At 58.6% G+C, this 21453-nt stretch overlaps 1 protein-coding gene and 1 long non-coding RNA gene across 2 annotated transcripts in view; one reads left to right on the top strand and one right to left on the bottom strand.

Moving 5' to 3' along the window:
- The window catches only part of LOC309603125 (nudC domain-containing protein 3-like), a 32314-nt gene extending 25805 nt beyond the window's left edge, over positions 1–6509 (bottom strand). Inside the window, exons 1-2 of the mRNA XM_082337575.1 lie at positions 6259–6509; positions 3343–3650 (exon numbers count right to left, since the gene is read on the bottom strand). Of these exons, the coding sequence (XP_082193701.1) occupies positions 3343–3650; positions 6259–6456 (506 nt within the window). The 5' untranslated portion in view covers positions 6457–6509. The remainder of the gene's footprint in view (positions 1–3342; positions 3651–6258) is intronic.
- An 11140-nt stretch (positions 6510–17649) lies between these two features.
- Positions 17650–19835, top strand: LOC309602496. Its single transcript, XR_014230669.1, has 3 exons — positions 17650–18239; positions 18451–19555; positions 19767–19835. It is a non-coding gene; the product is annotated as an uncharacterized lncRNA (long non-coding RNA).
- The last annotated feature ends 1618 nt before the right edge of the window (positions 19836–21453 follow it).

Raw genomic sequence — 21453 nt, forward strand, 5'->3', positions numbered from 1 at the left:
CAAAGGAGACCTCTGGTCCCCCTCGGCACTGCTCCTGACACGTGGGTCACCCCAAAGACACCCCAGTCCCCAGCATGTTTACAGGGCAGCCTTCCTAGCGAAGGGGAACTGCATCGCCCGCGTTTCACAGGCAGGGAAGGCGAGAGATGCGGGGAGACCTGGCCAAGCCCCTCGCAGAGCAAGGAACCGAGCCCTGCTACCCTCCTTGCCTGCAGGCAATCCTCCGCACCCGCAAAGCCAGCTTGATTCCGCTCTCCCCTTCCGCATCGACCCCGAAAAAGCTGCTACCATCTCGCTGCGCTTTGCAAGATGCTCACAAACGGCGCCCCAGCACCCGGGCGCACAGCGCGGCTCTGATGGGAGCTGGCAGATCTGGGATGGTACCTGCCCTACATTTACGGAGCAGTCAGGTTGACAGAATGAGCGAGTTTTTATATAGATTTCGGTGGCAGCGGTTTTCTTCATCGGCAGCGGGGCGGGGAGAGGAAGGGAGATGGAAAATATTTTCATTTAAGCTCTTTTCTGCATTCTTGCTGCCGGAGTCGCACATTATTCATGCGCCCCTCGTAACCAGGCTGGTGGCTCTGGGTTTTGCTCAGAAGGGGCTGTGCAGAATTAAGCAGCCGGTTAAATTATTAATAGTCTGTCGGGGGGTGCCCAGGCCACCCGCTCCTGGTCCCCGCTGCCTTTCGGGGGGCTCCAGTGCCCCCCAGAGGCACAGAAACCAACTACAGCCGTTTGACAAACCTGTTGGCCACTCTGCCCTACTTCGAGGCCAGACAGCCTGTTCTCCTGGCCTGGAAACCACCGGGCTGCGAAGCCTCGCTGGACGGGTCCTCCTGCGCCCAGTCTCACCCACCAGGCACCCAAACTGGGCAGGCACCAAGGGGGCTGCGAGTGTTTGACCCCGCCAGAGGGTTCAGGGCAGTCGGAGCAGGCGCAGGCAGGAAGAGGAAAGGGAGAAAAGCCCGCCGGGCAGGGCAGAAGCTGTAGGGACACCTGTATTCAGCTGAAGGCACCTTCTTTTCACGGATAGACCGGCGGGAGAGCTACCACACGGGGCTTTGCATTTGATGCCACATCAGCAGGCTGCCAAAGAGCATCCGAGCGTCTGAAGTCTGTCAGGGGCCACTCTCTGGCTGCGCCAGGACAGCCACTGGAAGGGTGGAGGATGCAAGGGCTGGGCTTTGCAGCCGGCTGAGCACGCAAGACCAGCTCTCCCCACCCGCAGCAGAAACCGTCCCCATCAGACACGTCCTGCCCCCGCACCAACCCCCAGCTTCCTTCCTAATCCCTCCAGTTTCCTTCCCGCAGCCTTGACATCTGTTTTCAGGCAGCTAAATACCACTCGCAACGGCTGCTGCCCCCACAACAAAAGGCCTGAGTTGAAATTTCATGTGGCAGAACGCAACAAACGTGGACTGCAAGGGGGCACAGGCAGCTGGCACTCAGACCAGCCCCAGCTCCCTCCCGCTTGCGGCCTCCAGTCTCTCCCTCTCCTTTCCATTTAGGATAAAGCCGGGCTGGAAACACACGGGTCAGCACCAGGGCCACGCAGCCCAGCCGCAGAGACCTGCCAGCTCTAACAGGGCTTTTTTTGGCTCGTTAATTTTGCACGAGGAGAGGTGTCAGACTGCCAGCCCCGGGGACAATCTTTCTTTCGCAGGACAGCTCTGGCACAGGCAGCAGAACGTGGCTTTTCAGGTGATTTCATTTTTGGCTTCTGGCTTATTTTTATCCTGCGGGATGTATGTCAGACTGGTCGAGTTAAGTCGAGTCCTTCTCTTTCCCATTGGATCAAGTTACTTGGCAGGCGCTTTGCCCGGGCGCAGCCGGCACCCTTCCCCTTCCACCCGATGGCTGCCACGCTCGCGCCCTCCTGGAGCCGAGGCTGCAGGCTGCCACCCCGACACAGTCCTGCCGCATCCTGCCCTCAGGATGTCGGCCCTCAGACCATCCCTTCCACACGCCGAGGGCCAACAGCCCCCAAAGTCTGGGCTCTGGAGCCTCTCTGCCCCTCAGGGGCATCGGCCACCCCAGTCCTTCCAGAACGTGGGGCTCTCCCAGGAAAGCTTGCTTCTCTCCAGTGGCTTGCTCTCACCACTGATGTCTAAACCTGGCCCCGAGGACAGGGATCACTGCCCCAAGCTGTCCTCCTCGCCAAGCACCAGCGGGACAGCGGGGACGGGCCACGGCAAAGCCCCACGTACAACCAAGAAAGCAGTGGTGAGCGTGTGGGGTCAGCGCAGCCACCGCCTGGGGCTCTGACCACCAGAGACCCTGGGAGGAGACGGCGGTCTGCCGTGGCCTGCTCGCAGCATCCCTCCCCGAGGCGAGGCAAAGCTCTGACTTGGGCAGCGGGGAGACACAGGAGCTTGAAACTCAGCAGCATGTGAGGAGAAGGTGAGACAGCTTTGCCTTGGCTCGGGGTCAAGGTGACGCCCAGGGAAGGATGAGCGAACCCTGCACAGGTAAGCGGTTCATAAAGGCCATGCCGGCCCGCTGGAGCTCCCCTCCCGCTGCTCAGCAGACAGAGCCGAGCTGGAAGAGCCACTGATACCCTGGAAGGACTTTGAAACAAGGACATTTTTGGAAAAACCAAGGCTGCTTAGCCCTGTTTGAAAGCGACTGAGTCTGATGAAAGAACACCACTGAAGAGAAAACTCTTTGCAGCGCTTGATTGATCTTCAAAGTTGGTCCTGCTCTGAGCAAAGGGTTGGGCCAGAGACCTCCGGAGGTCTCCAAACACATTTTTTGCCGCGCATATTTGATGCTGCGCCTGGCCTTGCTGCCTGCCCCACAGCCAGGCCTGCCCGCATTGACTTGCAGGTACTGGGGGTATCTATGCAAGCTCCTGGCTGGCTGCCGGGACATCTCACGGCACACCAGGGGAGTCCGACACCGAATTTCTGTGAGAAAAGGGCTACAGGATGGTGCCAGGGTCTCCCAGAGCTGCGACAGACAGGACCATCAGCCCAGCTGTGCTGCAGCAAGCACCAGAAAAGGGACGCTGCTCACCGCAGCCAGCGCGAGGAGAAGCCGCACGGACTGGCCCAGCTCTGCGGGGCTGTGCACAGGGACCTGCCACCTTCCCTGCTCAGAGCGGAACAGGAGACACCAAACCGCCCGTAGGAGAACCAAGCCCTGCCCTCCCATGGGGAATTCCATGACATCCCGGGCGCAGGAGCCTGCAAGGGAAATCCTCACAGCCTCCCGAAGGGCTGAGTGCCCACAGAGGAGGGCCACCCACCCAAAAACGGCTGCACGGCAGGACAGCGAACACCACCTTGGTGTTTTTGCCTCCCCCCTGCCAGGAGCACGAAGAAAGTAAGAGGCCCTTACGTGGGCAGTTCTGCTGGCCGGGGCTCTGCCGGGGCAGCGGCCCCCGGGGGCTCTGCCGACACGGGACTGGGGGCAGCGTCCTGGGCTACGGCCGAATCCTGCGTCCCCACAGCTCCCTCAGCATCCGGCGCAGGGACGTGCTCTGCTGTTGTCTCTACCTCAACCTCCTGAGCTGCAGGGGACAGTTTCACCCTCTCAGCGGCTGCGGCAGCCTCCTCCTCCTCTTCCTTCTTCCTTAGCTTCGCCTCCAGCTCTCGGCGCCTCTTCTCATCATCCTGCCGGGCCATCCGCTCAAATACTTTGAATGCCTGAAAGATAAAAAGCAAACCGAGCGGGTAGTCAAGCTGCCAAGCTCTGCCCAAGAAGCTGGGGGAGAAGGAGAGGAGAAGCATCGCACGGTTGGGGCACTTATTACTGTCCCTCCCTCTCTGGACACCACACGCCCCCCACTCCCTACACCGAGTTGCTTCAATCCCCGACAAAACCAGCCACCGACTATTTCAAAACTCACACAGCCACATTAAAGCCATCTCAGGAGAACGCCCCAGTTCCTGGGAGCCGCTTTGAAATCATTGAAATCCCTCTGCTGCTGGGAAAAGGGCTGGTTACTCCAGGGAAAAGCAATGAGCTCTGACTCCTGGCTGGGAAGGGGGCTTGGAGGGAGCCATCGCCCCTCGCCCTGCATTCCAGCGCTCACTGAGGGGCTGTTTGCAAGCCCAAAGCTCAGACCAACCCTCCGAGGCACAAACGGGCTGAGCTGCCCCAGGAGAAGCTGGAGGACAGCTTAACTGCTGCTGGCTGAGCCTGAACGGACTCAGAGCTCTCTTAGCTGTCACAGGAGAAGGAGCAGAGTGACCTCATGTGGGGTTTTGAGCCAGAACTGACTGATTCAGCCCAAAAACATGCACTTGCTCAGAGAAAAGTCATCCCTCCTCATGCCCAGAGGTGCAACAGACGAGAAGGCTGCTGCCCAAGCCAGGGGCAGCAGGAGAAGGCATAATCCCACCCTGCAGTTTGCTTCTAGCTGTGCCCGTCTAGTGCAGGCTGGGGGTTAAAAGTTAAACCCACAACTGCGGGATGCAGCCAAGGGAGGCGCGGCCACCCGAGACCTGCACCCACTCCTCAAAGGAGCTGAAGCTTCTCCCACCCAGCTGCCAGGGCATTTGTCACAGTAAACACGTGCTGGAAAGTAAGTGAGCCTTGAACGCAGCCGTCCCTTGCTTCCTGGGAGTATTTCAGAGCCAGCTCCAGTGCTTCTAGTGGGAGACCGATCCTAAGCACAGCCCACGGCGCCACTTGATTGAGTCTTCCTCCAGGCACAGGAGGTGTATGGCAAAGGGACGCAGCGCCGGGAGGGCTCCCGCCATCACAGCCGCAGCAGGACAGGAGCAGCTTTATGGTGGTGCGTGCTCATGCCCCTCACCCCAGGCTTCTTCGCCACACGGGGACCAGCCCGTGGGACGAGGACATGGGAGAGGCGAGTGCCGGGCACTGTCCCCGCTCCGTTTGCCTCTTTCTTTGTAATCGCTTTTACTCCGTGCGAAGCCGCGGTGCCCGGCCCCGGCTCCTTCTCCCCATCCAAAGCCCAAACTCAAGCCAGCCCCGCGTGGAGCATGCAGAGTGACGGCTCGAAAGCATGTCCTTCCCCTGGGCTGCAGCCAAGCCAGGACGGGGGCCGAGTCCCTTCCCAACTGCTCCCACACCCTCCCTTCGCTCCGCGTCCCTGCGGTCACAGCTGCAAGGCCGCCCTGGCCAACACCGTTCTGGGGAATGAATGCCATCGCTGCAGCGCTGCGCCTCCCGCCTTGTGCCCAGGCCCAGAGCGGTCCCCGGGGTGCACACAAGACGGGTCTCCCGCTGCTGCTGCCCCGCTGCCAAGCGGTTCAGGCTCCACACTCTCCCCTCTGCAGCTGGAGACCTCCCTGGGCTCCCCGCTCGCCTGCAGAGCCCAGTACACTCCCACGGCAGGGGCTAATCCGGGGACATGGGGACACAGGGGGTGCCGAGGACCCCCTCGTCCCACCCCAGGGAGAGGGGCAGGGATCTCCTATCAGCCTGTGTCACCCCCTGGCCTGACAGGCCTGGGAAGGGACACTCGCTCGGTCCGAGCAGATGAACACCCCAAATCCAGCCTTACCCCTGTTTTTATGGGCTTGTTTCCTCCCTGCTAATAAAGATTAATGACAGCCCAGAACAGCCCCGAGTCAGAGCCCTCCAGCACCGCCCCAGCAGTAGCTGGGTGGCATAAACACCAGGTCGGGGCTTTTGCCATCTCTCACCCGCCACCGAGGCGAGCCAGGTGCCGGCCGCAAGCTCCCACTAAGCGGGCCCCAGCCAGCTCCCCACACGGCCCCCGGGGCCCCCGCCTGCCCTCGGCCGCTCTCTAGGCTCCCTGCTCCCACGCCGGCAGCTCCTCAGGAGCCCGGCCTGTCCCCTGTGCCGCTGGCAGCCGCCCTCAGCCAGGGCCAAGCTCCGAGGGGAGGATCGCACCCCAGCTCTTTCCATGAGGGTCTCGCCGGCCCCCAGGGCTCCTCGTCCTTTGACGGGGGTGACGCCTCCCATCCAGCCATGCCAGCAGCCACCCCCGCCAGGACACCTCTCCCGCCGCCTCCCCCCCCTCCCCGGGCACAGCCAGCTACCCGGGGGCTGCTGTGCTGCCCGGCCCCCCTCGCCCTGCCCCAATCTCCACCGCAGCCGCCACAGAGCAGCCCCGGCCGTCCCGCTGGCAGGCACCCGCCCAGCCCCGGGAACGCGGCCCGCTCGGCTCGGAGGGCACAAACACGGGCGGTGAGGCCCAGCGCCGGGGACAGCCAGCACGGCCGGGCCCCGTCACCCCCACAGCCCGCCCAGCACCACCGGCCCCGGGAGACCCTGAAGGCCGAGAGGGTGCAGCAGTCCCGGGCGCCCCGCCGGTACCTGGAGGGCCATGGCCTGCGCCGCGCCGGGAGGGAAGCCCAGGCGGTCCCCGGGCCGCAGGAGGAGGCGGTAGAAGTCGGTTTTGCGGTAGAGGAAGCCGAAGAGGACGCGCAGGAACTCCTCCACGTTCCCGACGTGCTGCAGGATCCCCAGCAGCGCCTGGTCGTACATGTCGGTGAGCGCGGCCGCGGCCTCCATGGCGGCTCCGGGCCCGCTGTCACGGCAACCGCGCCCGGCCGCGCTTCCGGTCCGCGCCGCGCCGTCCCCCGCACTTCCGGTCCCGGCCCCCTTCCGCGCCTCGGCCCGCCCGGAACCCGCGCCGCGCCGCGCCGTTCCGGCCGCCCCGACGGGCCCCCTCCGCCCTGCTGTGGTTCCCAGGGGACCCCCTGCCCCCGCCCCCCGACACCCAGGGGACCCCCAGGCTCCCCAAAACTGGCAGCGGGACCCTCGGCTCCCCCCGATGGCACCCGCGGCCCCCCACCTCACTTCCGTTCCCTGGGGACCCCAAGGCCCCAGGGGCAGCAGCTCCCAGGCGCCATGGCGCTGGGGTAGCCTCCCGGCTGGGCCCTGCCGCCCGCCGCCCCCCAGGGCAGCCCCCGACGAAGCCTTTTTCCTCCAGCCACAGGAAGGTTCGCGCTCCCGGGCTCCCGTCCTGCTGGGGGATTCAACCGCCCCGACATCTGCTGGGGAAGCAACAGGGCAGGCCGTAGGCAACCCAGGAGGCTCCTGGAGCGCATGGAGGCCAACTTCGTAAGCCAAGTAATAGCCCTACCAGAGGGGCTGCAGTACTGGACCTGGTGGTCACCAATGTAAGTGAGCTCATCGGTGATGTCAGGACTGGCGGCAGCCTCGGCTGCAGTGATCACGCGCTGGTAGAGTTCACAGTCCGGAGAGGTAAGGGTTGGGTGAAGAGCAGAGTCAGGACCCTGAATTTTAGGAAAGCAAACTTCCAGCTCTTCAAGGAGTTAATCAACAGGACCCCCTGGGAAATGGCCCTCAGGGACGAGGGAGCAGAACAGAGCTGGCAGGTCTTCAAGGACGCTTTCCATAGGGCACAAGAGCTCTCGATCCCCAGGTGCAAGAAATCAGGCAAGGAAGGGAAGAGGCCAGCATGGCTGAGCCACAACCTGTTGGTCAAACTAAAGGACAAGAAGAGATTGCACAGGCAGTGGCAGAAGGGACTGGTATCTTGGGAAGAGTAGAGGGACGCTGCCCGGTTGTGTAAGGATGGGACCAGGAAGGCCAAGGCTTGGCTGGAGCTGAACCTGGTGAGGGATGTGAAGAATAATAAGAAGGGCTTCTACAGGTACATCAACCAGAAAAGGAAAGTTAAAGAAAGCGTACCCCCTCTGATGAGCAGAAGTGGCGAGCTGGTAACAACAGACAAGGAGAAGGCTGAGGTACTCAACAACTTCTTTGCCTCAGTCTTCACTGGCAGCCTCTCTCCTCACACCTCCCGAGTCAATGGGCCATTTGATGGAGATCGGGAGGACAGAAGTCCTCCCACTGTAAGAGAAGATCAGATTCGCGACCACCTGAGGCACCTGAACGTACATAAGTCTATGGGTCCTGACGAGATGCATCCCAGAGTCCTGAGGGAATTGGCTGATGTAGTTGCCAAGCCACTCTCCATGATATTTGAAAGGTCCTGGCAGTCAGGTGAAGTCCCTGGGGACTGGAAAAAGGGAAATATTGCACCCATTTTTAAAAAGGGTAAAAAGGAGGACCTTGGGAAGTACCAGCCTGTCAGCCTCACCCCTGTGCCTGGGAAGATCATGGAACAGATACTCCTAGAAGCTATGCTAAGGCACGTGGAGGACAGGGAGGTGATTAGAGACAGCCAGCATGGCTTCACCAAGGGCAAGTCCTGCCTGACCAACCTAGTGGCCTTCTGTGATGGAGTGACTACGTCAGTGGATGAGGGAAGAGCTGCGGATGTCATCTGTCTGGACTTCTGTAAGGCCTTTGACACGATCCCCCACAATATCCTTCTCTCTAAATTGGAAGGATACGGATTTGATGGGTGGACTGTTCGGTGGATAGCAAACTGGCTGGATGGTCGCATCCAGAGAGCAGTGGCCAATGGCTCGATGTCCAGATGGAGATCAGTGAAGAGTGGTGTCCCTCAGGGGTCCGTACAGATGCCAGTGCTGTTCAATATCTTCATCAATGACACAGACAGCGGGATCAAGTGCACCCTCAGCAAGTTTGCAGATGACACCAAGCTGAGGGGTGCAGCAGACACGCCTGAGGGACGGGACGGCATCCAGAGGGACCCGGACAGGCTGGAGAGGTGGGCCCGTGTGAACCTCATGGGGCTCAACAAGGCCAAGTGCAGGGTCCTGCACCTGGCTTGGGGCAACCCCCGGTATCAGCACAGGCTGGGGGATGGAGGGATGGAGAGCAGCCCTGCCGAGAAGGACTTGGGGGTACTGGGGGATGAAAAGCTGGCCACGAGCTGGCAATGTGCTCTCGCAGCCCAGAAAGCCAAGCGTCTCCTGGGCTGCATCCCCCGCAGCGTGGGCAGCGGGGCGAGGGAGGGGATTCTGCCCCTCTGCCCCACTCTGGGGAGACCCCCTGGAGCCCTGCGTCCAGCTCGGGGGTCCTCAGCACGGGAAGGACATGGAGCTGTGGGAGCGGGGCCAGAGGAGGGCACAAAGATGATCAGAGGCTGGAGCACCTCTGCTGTGACGACAGGCTGAGAGCTGGGGGTGTTCAGCCTGGAGAAGAGAAGGCTGCAGGGAGACCTTGTTGCAGCCTTTCAATACTTAAAGGGAGCTTGTAAGAAAGGTGGGGACAGACTTTTTAGCAGGGCCTGTAGCGATAGGACAAGGGGTGATGGTTTTAAAGTAAAAGAGGGGAGATTCAGACTAGATATAAGGAAGAAATTTTTTACAATGAGGGTAGTGAAACACTGGCACAGGTTGCCCAGAGAGGTGGGAGATGCCCCATCCCAGGAAATAGTCAAGGCCAGGCTGGACGGGGCTCTGAGCAACCTGATCTGGTTGGAGATGTCCCTGCCCATTGCAGGGAGGTTGGACTGGGTGGCCTTTAGAGATCCCTTCCATCCCAAAGCGTTCTGTGATTCTGTGGAGCACAGGCCTGGAGACTTCCGACAGTCCTCCCAACACAACCTTCATCATGAAATGCAAACAGGCTGAAACCCCAGCCTACACCAACCCTCCTCTTCCTAGGGCCTGCTGGGTCCCCCATGGCGTGGGTGTGGGGGGCAGCACAGGGGCTGAGGGGGTGCTGGGGGGCTGCTGCTGCCCAGGGGTGCCCCGCGGGGGTGGCCGTGGCGGAGAGGCAGAATTGCCCTCTCCGAGGCAGTGGGGATCCCGACCAGTGGTCCCCTACAGCTCGGGGGTGACGGCGGTTGCCTGGACTGCTGGGTCCGGGGCCTGACTCTGCCCTGTGCCTGTGACGTGTCTCTGACACCGCCTGAGGTCACACTGGGATATCTGACATCACAGTGACAGCTGCCCCTAACCCACCTGCCCCTGGCCCTCCCTGTGCTTTCCTGAAGGGCAGCAGAGGAGGAGCAGGAGGAGAGCAGGGAAGGCGGCGTTTCCTAATGGGAAGCACAGCCAAAAGGATGAAGTTTCCCTTCATCAAGCTCCCAGCGCTGAGAGTGCTCAGCCTGGATGGTAAGGCCTTCAGGAGCGCCTCCAGCCCCGTTACTGCACAGGATACCAGCTTCCAAGATTGTGGGCTGCCTCGGGGACCCCAGCTGGTCCCAGCCAAGGAGACTCTAGGGATGCCAGAGCCCCCGAGGAGCACAGCACTGCCCTCCTGGTGGGAGAAGTCCATGGTGGCATTTCTCCAGGGAGAGGGTCTGCCCTGGAGATTGGCTTATGAAGGGGAAGGGAAGGGGAAGGGAAAGGCGAAGGGGAAAGGAAAGGGGAAGGGGAAGAGGAAGGGGAAGGGGAAGCATGCTGTGTGAGGAAGGCTGAGGTGTTGTGCACCTCCCTCAGGTCTCTAGAGACCAGTCCAATGTGTCTGTTGGAAATTGGAGGCTTTCCTTCCAACCAGCTTGGCTTGGTTTTGACAAGTCTTTCCCCGCCCTGGAGCTGGGGGACAGCTTCCCTCTGTGGACACGAGACAGTGGGGTGCCCATGCCCAAACCCCTTCTGCTGCCCCTGGCCAAGCTGCAGCCTGCTCCCGGGCTCACACTGAGGCTGAGGGTCAGCAGTCAGCCAAGAGCTGGGCTCTGCAGCCCCGGCCGTGCACGTCCTTCTTCTGCCGTGTGTTTGATTACAGCTGCGTCCATCACCTCTGTGGCTGGGATGGTGCTGAGGGGTGGTGAGCCCGCCGGCTCAGAGCCTGACTTGTCTCACTCTTCCTCTTTAGAAGTCATGAGAATCTGGGACAGCGTGTCTGAGTACATGCTACAGCAGTTTGCGCTGAACAAGGTGGGGTTTTCCTCCTCTTCCTCCTGGTACCTGGAAGCTTGCAGCAGCCTGGGCAGTCCCCTTGCCCTAAAGTGGGGGCTCCTTGGCAGTCTTCTGTGGTCCTCTCAGAGGACTCGGGAGCTGGCTTCTCTTGGCCTGCCATCATCAGCGTAGCACTTGGGCGAGGCAGGGCCTTCTGCAGTGCCAGCTTTCCATAGAGCTCCTTGCTTGCATTTGGTGGCCTTGGCTACTAGAGGAGGCCTGGAGAAGAGCTGTCCTGGCTCAATCGAAACACCTGGGATCCCATTCCCAGCAGCTTGGGGAAAGAGTAGGCACCAGCATCCCAACCACCGCTTGTGCCAGGATTTTGTGTCCTTCTGGGAGAAGGCTCATTAGAGCAGGCGGCCTCCTTGCTGCTCCAGCAGAGTCCCTCTCTCCCCCTCGCCATGGTCAATCGGGGCGGGGCAGGCAGGGTGCTCGCTCTGCCGTTCCCCCTGGTGCTGCAGCTCCCAGCCATGAACTTCATGAGGTCTCTGCCAGCCCATTTCTCCAGCCTGTCAAGGTCCCTTGGGATGGCAGCATGACCCTGGCATTATCAGCCACTCCTCCCAGTTTGGGGTCATCAGCAAATGTGCCGATGGTGCACTCCGTCCCATCATCATTAATGAAGATGTTAATGAAAATGTTAAACAGGATTGGACCCACGTCCAACTCTGCACATCCAGAATTGACTCCTGGGGTGCTCCGTTGGTTCCCCACCTCCAACTAGACTTTGTGCCACTTATCTCCACACTCTGGGCACGGCCATTTCCACAGTTTTCAATCCACCTCACTGTCTGCTCTTCCAGACCATACTTCATCGGCTTTTCTGTAAGGACCTCCTGGGAGAGAATGTCAAAATCCTTAATGAAGTATAGGTAGACAATAGCCACTGCTCTCCCCTCATCTCCCAAGCCAGCCATGTCAGCGTAGGTTATCAGGTTGGTCCAGCATGACATCCCCTTGGTGGAGCCGTGCTGACAGCTCCTGATGGCTTTCTGGTCCTTCATGTGCCTGGAAATGGTTTCCATGATCAGCTGGCATGCAGCCCCACCATGAAGTGCGAGCGTCCATCCCCTCCTGGGAAAGCAGAGGAAATGCCCCAGAAGGGCACAAAGGTGTGACAGAGCTGCTCCTTCGACACTGGATGCCAAGAAGGGAATTTGGCTCTAGTAGACGACAGGCTTTGAGCCTTTCTGGCCACTTGTAGCCCTCACTGCTGGAGGGCAGAGCCCCAGGTGACAGCCTGGGACCCTTCTCGGGGCTCACTCAATTGCCCAACACCCCTTGAACCTGGCGTAGCTACGAGATATTTGTTTGACTTTTACCTTCGCGTATCTTAGAAGGTGAGTCCTCCATCCATTTGTGCATCTAAACCCCTTCTTCTGCTCCTCTGCTCTCTGCTGGTTTCAGGGTGTCGCCATAGATGTGCTCGGCGTTTTCTATGTGCTGAGAAAGTACAGCAGTGAAGTGAACAGGGATGTGATCGCACCCAAGTTTCATCTGTCCGAGAGAGTGGCACAGGCTCAGGGGATCAGCCATGCCAACAGAGACATTCCTGGTAAGGCGGCAGCATGAAGCCTTGGCTTTCTCTTGCGGCAGCGTTGGGGCTGTGAGCCAGAGAACATCTTCACCTTGTCCAAACGCAAGACCTGTGTCACATCTGTGTCACTGAAAGCCAAGACGTCCTCCGAGCAGTCATGAGGGCCCAGGGTGGGATGGCCAGGCTGACCCTCAAGGCTGTTATGCAGTCTTTGATGGCCTAAGCGTGGCACAGCTGCAGGAGCTGGCACCCTCCACGTGGCCATGGGAGCTGGACCCATCTCCCTGCAGAGGGCTCCTACCCGACGGCCACGCTTCTTTTGTCCTGCTTCTGCTTGGAAGAAACCCTTGCTTTCTACCTGACACCAGTTTGCGGAGGGCTTTGAATTTAGGCCAGGGCATTGGACAAGACATGTCTGTAGCACAGGACTGCCAGTGGGGTGGGCAGCTTCTTCAGCCTGCAGAGCTGCTGCCTACCTGACCTTGCTCCTCTTTTGCTGTTTTCCAGATGACCTCAAAATCGTCCCCCTGGACTATTCTCAGCTGTCCCTGAAGACGACCCTTCCAGAGAAGCTAGTGAAGGAATGCGTGAATGACATTGTGGTGCTCTTCAGCTGGGGTGCAGGGCTCGGACAGGATTATGACCTTGTTTTCAAGGGCATCGGTTTCCTTATGAGCCGAAACAGGATCCTCAAAATGAGATACTACGAAGACTTTCTTCTCGCCATCGATGGCACTGGAATTCTGTTAAACTGTCTGCTGTCTGTAAGTTTAACATTTTTCCAGTGCTCCTTGGCAGTCTTCTGAGGTCCTCGGGTGAGGACCTCACTCGGGTGCTGGCTTCTCTTGGCCTGCCACGATCAGCGTACTACTTAGGCAAGACTGGGCCTTCTGGAACGTAAGCTTTCCGTAGAGCTCCTTGCTTGCCTTCGGTGGTCTTAGCTACAGAGGAGGTGCGGAGAAGAGCTGTCTTGGCTCAAGCCAAGATCTGTAGCCGGGGATCGCACTCCCAGCAGCTTGGGGAAAGGGTGCAAGACCAGGGCAAGTCTTGTAGCACAACTGTGCAGCTCCTCTTCACGCTAAGGGAGGGCTGCTGGTGGTGAAAGACATGCATAGCAGAGAGTTTCCTTGCGGCAACTATGCTGAGTGGTGGGAAAGCTTGCTGCCTTTGTGAAGGAGGAGCTCCTTTCCTTGGCCTCACCTGCCACGTCTCTGTGCTTTCTGCAGAACCCATGGACAAAGATTAACGTGGTATCAGGCAACGAACCTGCTGCTTTCCACGTGTGTCCTGGAGGGATCCGCGTGCTGCCCACGTGAGTACATTTGCTTGGCTTCTCAGCTCCTGCTCAGTAGGGCTGTGTTGCCAGACCTTGCCTACTCCTGAGGTTATTCAAGAATGCCTCCTTAAAGGAAAAGTTCCGGCTACCTCCATGCATGTTCCTTCTTATTCCTGACTCTGACTGTCCTCACCTGGGTTAATGTGGAAGAGGGATTGTGCTTTACCCTCCCGACATGGTTATAGACCCAGATGGGATGATGGCAAAAAGAATTTCAAAAAACAGCTCCTCAGTTTTCCTGTGTTGACTTGTACCCAAGAAGCCTCTCTTCAAGGTTGGTCAAAGACCTGACCTGTACAAGTCCTGCTGGGGACATTTGCCCGTCTTTCCTGAGACTCCAGTACATGAAAAGTCTCCGGAATGACTTCTCCTTGGAGCGAGGGGGAGGAGAGGAGGGACTCGCTGGCCCAAAGGGAGGCTGTGGGGCTCTGCAGAGCTCCACGCTGGGACAAGCCCTGCTGAGGAGATCCACCGATGAGGCGTGGGACAGAGCTGGCTCTGTACAAATCTAGAGCATGCATCAGGGAGGGACTGCTAGGGAGCCGCGGGGCTCTTGGCTGTGTCACACAGTTACCTGCCGGAGTCCTCCAAGGTGGTGAACAGCCTGGATGTGCTGGTTCAGAAAACTAGAGACCTTGCAGTGACTGCCGGCCACCTCTGTCACTGGATGCCAAGGGAAGGTGGAGCCCTTTCTTCCAGCTTGTGTCTGCTTCTTTCCAGGTTTGAGATTAAGCCACCCCCTGGAAGAACAGCCAAAGACTCTTCCCCCGCAGAGGGATCCAGGGAGGAAGAAGACTGTCCTACTCCTAAGCTGGGACTGAGCAGGTCTGCACCTCCACTTGTCTGGGTGGTCACAAATCGCTCTTCTGGAGAGGTGTCTGCTTTCACAGTTGCAGGGAGCCCTCCTGACAAACGTCTCCATCATCAAAATGGCCTCAAGTTGCACCAGGGGAGGTTTAGGTTGGATATTAGGAAAAACTTCTTCACCGAAAGGGTTATCAAGCACGGAACAGGCTGCCCAGGGAAGTGGTGGAGTTCCCATCCCTGGAGGGATTTAACAGACGGGTAGATGTGGTGCTTGGGGACACAGTTTAGTGGTGGGCTTGGCAGTGCTGGGTTAACGGTTGGACTTGATGATCTTAAAGGTCTTTTCCAACCTAAACAATTCTATGATTCTGTGATAAAAGAGGTGTTCACCAGGCAAATTGACAGAGGCCAAGGAGGCAAAAGGGGAACAAGACAGTACAAAGAGGCCTGTGCACAAGTGAGGCTCTTGGGGAAGAGGATGAGGGCAATGGGATGGTCTTGTACTCGTCGGAGCAAGAGACTTCCGTTGGGCACGCTGTCTGTATTGGTGCTGAAAGGCAATTAGCGCATCTCACGGGCTGGCATGTTCTGGCTGGACCGCAGGTTCACAGCAGGGTTTTGTGAGACACTGCTGTCAGCATCATGCCTGTTCACCTTCTTTCCAGTGAAGGGTTTAACCAGCTGTTATCCAGTCTGAGGGCAGCATTCCAGTCTGAACAACAGCGAGACTTGAGAGAAGACATGGCTAAGAAACAAGCGAAAGAAGGTAAAGCAATGGACGAATCCTGACACAGGCTTGCAGATTTCCTTACCACCAGGGGATGGAAGCCAAGGCTACACAATGCATGCCCACTGGACCCAATTGCAGTTGATCTGCTGAATGACACCTCCCCACTCCATCCCGTTATATCCCTAGTATATCTTGCCAAGCGCTCTTTCACTTGAGCCCCGTCAGAGAAGACCTAAGGCCTCTTGGGAAACGTGACCCCAAGGCCATCAGGATTACTGCCATAGACAGTTTCCAACAGGACTGAGCAGCTCTGCCTGTGCTTCTTGTCTGAGCTGCCACAAAGACGCCATTGTTCTGAGCCGGTTTCTCGTGTCTCACCTGCAGGGAGTCCTCCTGAGGAGAGGCTCCTTCGTCGAAGGAAGCTTTCCCCCGTGACGTTACCTGCATGGGAAAGAAAGGATGGCAAGGGAGGGCAAGCCTTGGGAGCCAAGCCCCCAGAAAGGTGAGAGGCTTGGAGAAACACAGCGGGGCAGGGGTGTGCCCTTGTCCTTGGGGAGTGAGATGTTTATGATGGGCACGTTGCTGGCATCAGCTCTGGAAGGCTCTCTGGACGTGTCCCCGGGGTGGGCATTTTCTTGCTGGAGGACAAGTGTTTGGTGGGGTTTTGTGAGACTCTCGTGCCGGCTTCATGTTTGTCATCTTCTGGTTTCCAGGTCTGAGGTTGCCCAAGCACCATCTGCCACTGCGGGGTCTCTCCAGTCACTGCAGCAGCGACACGTGGATGACGCCACAGGTAATGGATGGGTCCGGACAGAGGCTTGCAGGTTTCCCCTGTGCCCTTAGTGCCAGGGAAAGAAAGCCTTTCTACGAGGTGATGCGTGCGCCAGAAGAACGCCCGTCTTGTGGCTGCCTTTGCCCCACACAGTCAGTCTTCAGGGGCTCGCTGTGGAAGAAGACCCGTGGACAGCGCGACGCTCCAGGTTGGGGTTGGTCTGCTGAAGACGCATCCCCACTGCGCGGCGTTCCCTGGTGGATCTTGCCAAGGGTTTTTTGGTTGAGGAGTGTGTTTGTGCTGGAGGGAGACAAAAAGGACTCCGGTCCACCCCCATGCTGAACAGCAACTTCTGCTGTAAGCGGAAGGAAAAGGAGCGTTGGTGTATGCTGGGGTTTCAACCTGTTTCCATTTCATGAGGAAGGTTGCGTTGGGAAGATTGTCAAAAGCCTCCAAGCGTGTGCTCCAACACCACGGCAGCTTGGGAGCTGGTAGCTCGATCCCTTCTTTTGGAATTGCTCACAGACTCCTCAGAAACAGCGTCTTTGGGCTGACGGTGGCCACAGGAGCAAGCGTGCCTACGAGAGCAGTGCAGGCAGCCCGGGATCTCTTCCCCTTGGGTGAAGTTGTTTGCCCCAGAGAGGCGCTCTGAGGTCTCCAGCCTTTCCTGGCAAGCCCCGCTTTTCAGAAGGTGTCCTAGGGAAAAAGAATACTAGACAAGGAATGCCACAGGGGTGAAAGTTGCACTCTGGACCTGCGGAGTTGGATGCGACAGAGGGTTCACAGCCGCCTAAGTCCTCCTGGGAAACGAGACTCCAAGGGAACCCGGAGTGCTGCCACAGGACTGAGCAGCTCTGCCTGTGCTTCTTGTCTGAGCTGCCACAAAGACGCCGTTGTTCTGAGCCGGTTTCTCGTGTCTCACCTGCAGGGAGTCCTCCTGAGGAGAGCCTCCTTCGTCGAAGGAAGCTTTGCCCCGTGACGTTACCTGCACGGGAAAGAAAGGATGGCAAGGGAGGGCAAGCCTTGGGAGCCAAGCCCCCAGAAAGGTGAGAGGCTTGGAGAAACACAGCGGGGCAGGGGTGTGCCCTTGTCCTTGGGGAGTGAGATGTTTATGATGGGCACGTTGCCGGCATCAGCTCTGGAAGGCTCTCTGGACGTGTCCCCGGGGTGGGCGTTTTCTTGCTGGAGGACAAGTGTTTGGTGGGGTTTTGTGAGACTCTCGTGCCGGCTTCATGTTTGTCATCTTCTGGTTTCCAGGTCTGAGGTTGCCCAAGCACCATCTGCCACTGCGGGGTCTCTCCAGTCACTGCAGCAGCGACACGTGGATGAAGCCACAGGTAAATGGATGGGTCCTGACAGAGGCTTGCAGGTTTCCCCTGTGCCCTTAGTGCCAGGGAAAGAAAGCCTTTCTACGAGGTGATGCGTGCGCCAGAAGAACGCCCGTCTTGTGGCTGCCTTTGCCCCACACAGTCAGCCTTCAGGGGCTCGCTGTGGAAGAAGACCCGTGGACAGCGCGACGCTCCAGGTTGGGGTTGGTCTGCTGAAGACGCATCCCCACTGCGCGGCGTTCCCTGGTGGATCTTGCCAAGGGTTTTTTGGTTGAGGAGTGTGTTTGTGCTGGAGGGAGACAAAAAGGACTCCGGTCCACCCCCATGCTGAACAGCAACTTCTGCTGTAAGCGGAAGGAAAAGGAGCGTTGGTGTATGCTGGGGTTTCAACCTGTTTCCATTTCATGAGGAAGGTTGCATTGGGAAGATTGTCAAAAGCCTCCAAGCGTGTGCTCCAACACCACGGCAGCTTGGGAGCTGGTAGCTCGATCCCTTCTTTTGGAATTGCTCACAGACTCCTCAGAAACAGCGTCTTTGGGCTGACGGTGGCCACAGGAGCAAGCGTGCCTACGAGAGCAGTGCAGGCAGCCCGGGATCTCTTCCCCTTGGGTGAAGTTGTTTGCCCCAGAGAGGCGCTCTGAGGTCTCCAGCCTTTCCTGGCAAGCCCCGCTTTTCAGAAGGTGTCCTAGGGAAAAAGAATACTAGACAAGGAATGCCACAGGGGTGAAAGTTGCACTCTGGACCTGCGGAGTTGGATGCGACAGAGGGTTCACAGCCGCCTAAGTCCTCCTGGGAAACGAGACTCCAAGGGAACCCGGAGTGCTGCCACAGGACTGAGCAGCTCTGCCTGTGCTTCTTGTCTGAGCTGCCACAAAGACGCCGTTGTTCTGAGCCGGTTTCTCGTGTCTCACCTGCAGGGAGTCCTCCTGAGGAGAGCCTCCTTCGTCGAAGGAAGCTTTGCCCCGTGACGTTACCTGCACGGGAAAGAAAGGATGGCAAGGGAGGGCAAGCCTTGGGAGCCAAGCCCCCAGAAAGGTGAGAGGCTTGGAGAAACACAGCGGGGCAGGGGTGTGCCCTTGTCCTTGGGGAGTGAGATGTTTATGATGGGCACGTTGCCGGCATCAGCTCTGGAAGGCTCTCTGGACGTGTCCCCGGGGTGGGCGTTTTCTTGCTGGAGGACAAGTGTTTGGTGGGGTTTTGTGAGACTCTCGTGCCAGCTTCATGTTTGTCATCTTCTGGTTTCCAGGTCTGAGGTTGCCCAAGCACCATCTGCCACTGCGGGGTCTCTCCAGTCACTGCAGCAGCGACACGTGGATGAAGCCACAGGTAATGGATGGGTCCGGACAGAGGCTTGCAGGTTTCCCCTGTGCCCTTAGTGCCAGGGAAAGAAAGCCTTTCTACGAGGTGATGCGTGCGCCAGAAGAACGCCCGTCTTGTGGCTGCCTTTGCCCCACACAGTCAGTCTTCAGGGGCTCGCTGTGGAAGAAGACCCGTGGACAGCGCGACGCTCCAGGTTGGGGTTGGTCTGCTGAAGACGCATCCCCACTGCGCGGCGTTCCCTGGTGGATCTTGCCAAGGGTTTTTTGGTTGAGGAGTGTGTTTGTGCTGGAGGGAGACAAAAAGGACTCCGGTCCACCCCCATGCTGAACAGCAACTTCTGCTGTAAGCGGAAGGAAAAGGAGCGTTGGTGTATGCTGGGGTTTCAACCTGTTTCCATTTCATGAGGAAGGTTGCGTTGGGAAGATTGTCAAAAGCCTCCAAGCGTGTGCTCCAACACCACGGCAGCTTGGGAGCTGGTAGCTCGATCCCTTCTTTTGGAATTGCTCACAGACTCCTCAGAAACAGCGTCTTTGGGCTGACGGTGGCCACAGGAGCAAGCGTGCCTACGAGAGCAGTGCAGGCAGCCCGGGATCTCTTCCCCTTGGGTGAAGTTGTTTGCCCCAGAGAGGCGCTCTGAGGTCTCCAGCCTTTCCTGGCAAGCCCCGCTTTTCAGAAGGTGTCCTAGGGAAAAAGAATACTAGACAAGGAATGCCACAGGGGTGAAAGTTGCACTCTGGACCTGCGGAGTTGGATGCGACAGAGGGTTCACAGCCGCCTAAGTCCTCCTGGGAAACGAGACTCCAAGGGAACCCGGAGTGCTGCCACAGGACTGAGCAGCTCTGCCTGTGCTTCTTGTCTGAGCTGCCACAAAGACGCCGTTGTTCTGAGCCGGTTTCTCGTGTCTCACCTGCAGGGAGTCCTCCTGAGGAGAGCCTCCTTCGTCGAAGGAAGCTTTGCCCCGTGACGTTACCTGCACGGGAAAGAAAGGATGGCAAGGGAGGGCAAGCCTTGGGAGCCAAGCCCCCAGAAAGGTGAGAGGCTTGGAGAAACACAGCGGGGCAGGGGTGTGCCCTTGTCCTTGGGGAGTGAGATGTTTATGATGGGCACGTTGCCGGCATCAGCTCTGGAAGGCTCTCTGGACGTGTCCCCGGGGTGGGCGTTTTCTTGCTGGAGGACAAGTGTTTGGTGGGGTTTTGTGAGACTCTCGTGCCGGCTTCATGTTTGTCATCTTCTGGTTTCCAGGTCTGAGGTTGCCCAAGCACCATCTGCCACTGCGGGGTCTCTCCAGTCACTGCAGCAGCGACACGTGGATGAAGCCACAGGTAAATGGATGGGTCCTGACAGAGGCTTGCAGGTTTCCCCTGTGCCCTTAGTGCCAGGGAAAGAAAGCCTTTCTACGAGGTGATGCGTGCGCCAGAAGAACGCCCGTCTTGTGGCTGCCTTTGCCCCACACAGTCAGCCTTCAGGGGCTCGCTGTGGAAGAAGACCCGTGGACAGCGCGACGCTCCAGGTTGGGGTTGGTCTGCTGAAGACGCATCCCCACTGCGCGGCGTTCCCTGGTGGATCTTGCCAAGGGTTTTTTGGTTGAGGAGTGTGTTTGTGCTGGAGGGAGACAAAAAGGACTCCGGTCCACCCCCATGCTGAACAGCAACTTCTGCTGTAAGCGGAAGGAAAAGGAGCGTTGGTGTATGCTGGGGTTTCAACCTGTTTCCATTTCATGAGGAAGGTTGCATTGGGAAGATTGTCAAAAGCCTCCAAGCGTGTGCTCCAACACCACGGCAGCTTGGGAGCTGGTAGCTCGATCCCTTCTTTTGGAATTGCTCACAGACTCCTCAGAAACAGCGTCTTTGGGCTGACGGTGGCCACAGGAGCAAGCGTGCCTACGAGAGCAGTGCAGGCAGCCCGGGATCTCTTCCCCTTGGGTGAAGTTGTTTGCCCCAGAGAGGCGCTCTGAGGTCTCCAGCCTTTCCTGGCAAGCCCCGCTTTTCAGAAGGTGTCCTAGGGAAAAAGAATACTAGACAAGGAATGCCACAGGGGTGAAAGTTGCACTCTGGACCTGCGGAGTTGGATGCGACAGAGGGTTCACAGCCGCCTAAGTCCTCCTGGGAAACGAGACTCCAAGGGAACCCGGAGTGCTGCCACAGGACTGAGCAGCTCTGCCTGTGCTTCTTGTCTGAGCTGCCACAAAGACGCCGTTGTTCTGAGCCGGTTTCTCGTGTCTCACCTGCAGGGAGTCCTCCTGAGGAGAGCCTCCTTCGTCGAAGGAAGCTTTGCCCCGTGACGTTACCTGCACGGGAAAGAAAGGATGGCAAGGGAGGGCAAGCCTTGGGAGCCAAGCCCCCAGAAAGGTGAGAGGCTTGGAGAAACACAGCGGGGCAGGGGTGTGCCCTTGTCCTTGGGGAGTGAGATGTTTATGATGGGCACGTTGCCGGCATCAGCTCTGGAAGGCTCTCTGGACGTGTCCCCGGGGTGGGCGTTTTCTTGCTGGAGGACAAGTGTTTGGTGGGGTTTTGTGAGACTCTCGTGCCAGCTTCATGTTTGTCATCTTCTGGTTTCCAGGTCTGAGGTTGCCCAAGCACCATCTGCCACTGCGGGGTCTCTCCAGTCACTGCAGCAGCGACACGTGGATGAAGCCACAGGTAATGGATGGGTCCGGACAGAGGCTTGCAGGTTTCCCCTGTGCCCTTAGTGCCAGGGAAAGAAAGCCTTTCTACGAGGTGATGCGTGCGCCAGAAGAACGCCCGTCTTGTGGCTGCCTTTGCCCCACACAGTCAGTCTTCAGGGGCTCGCTGTGGAAGAAGACCCGTGGACAGCGCGACGCTCCAGGTTGGGGTTGGTCTGCTGAAGACGCATCCCCACTGCGCGGCGTTCCCTGGTGGATCTTGCCAAGGGTTTTTTGGTTGAGGAGTGTGTTTGTGCTGGAGGGAGA

The sequence above is a fragment of the Platalea leucorodia genome (genome assembly GCF_965183815.1).
Source record: "Platalea leucorodia genome assembly, chromosome: Z".
In the NCBI taxonomy this organism is placed as follows: Eukaryota; Metazoa; Chordata; class Aves; order Pelecaniformes; family Threskiornithidae; genus Platalea; species Platalea leucorodia.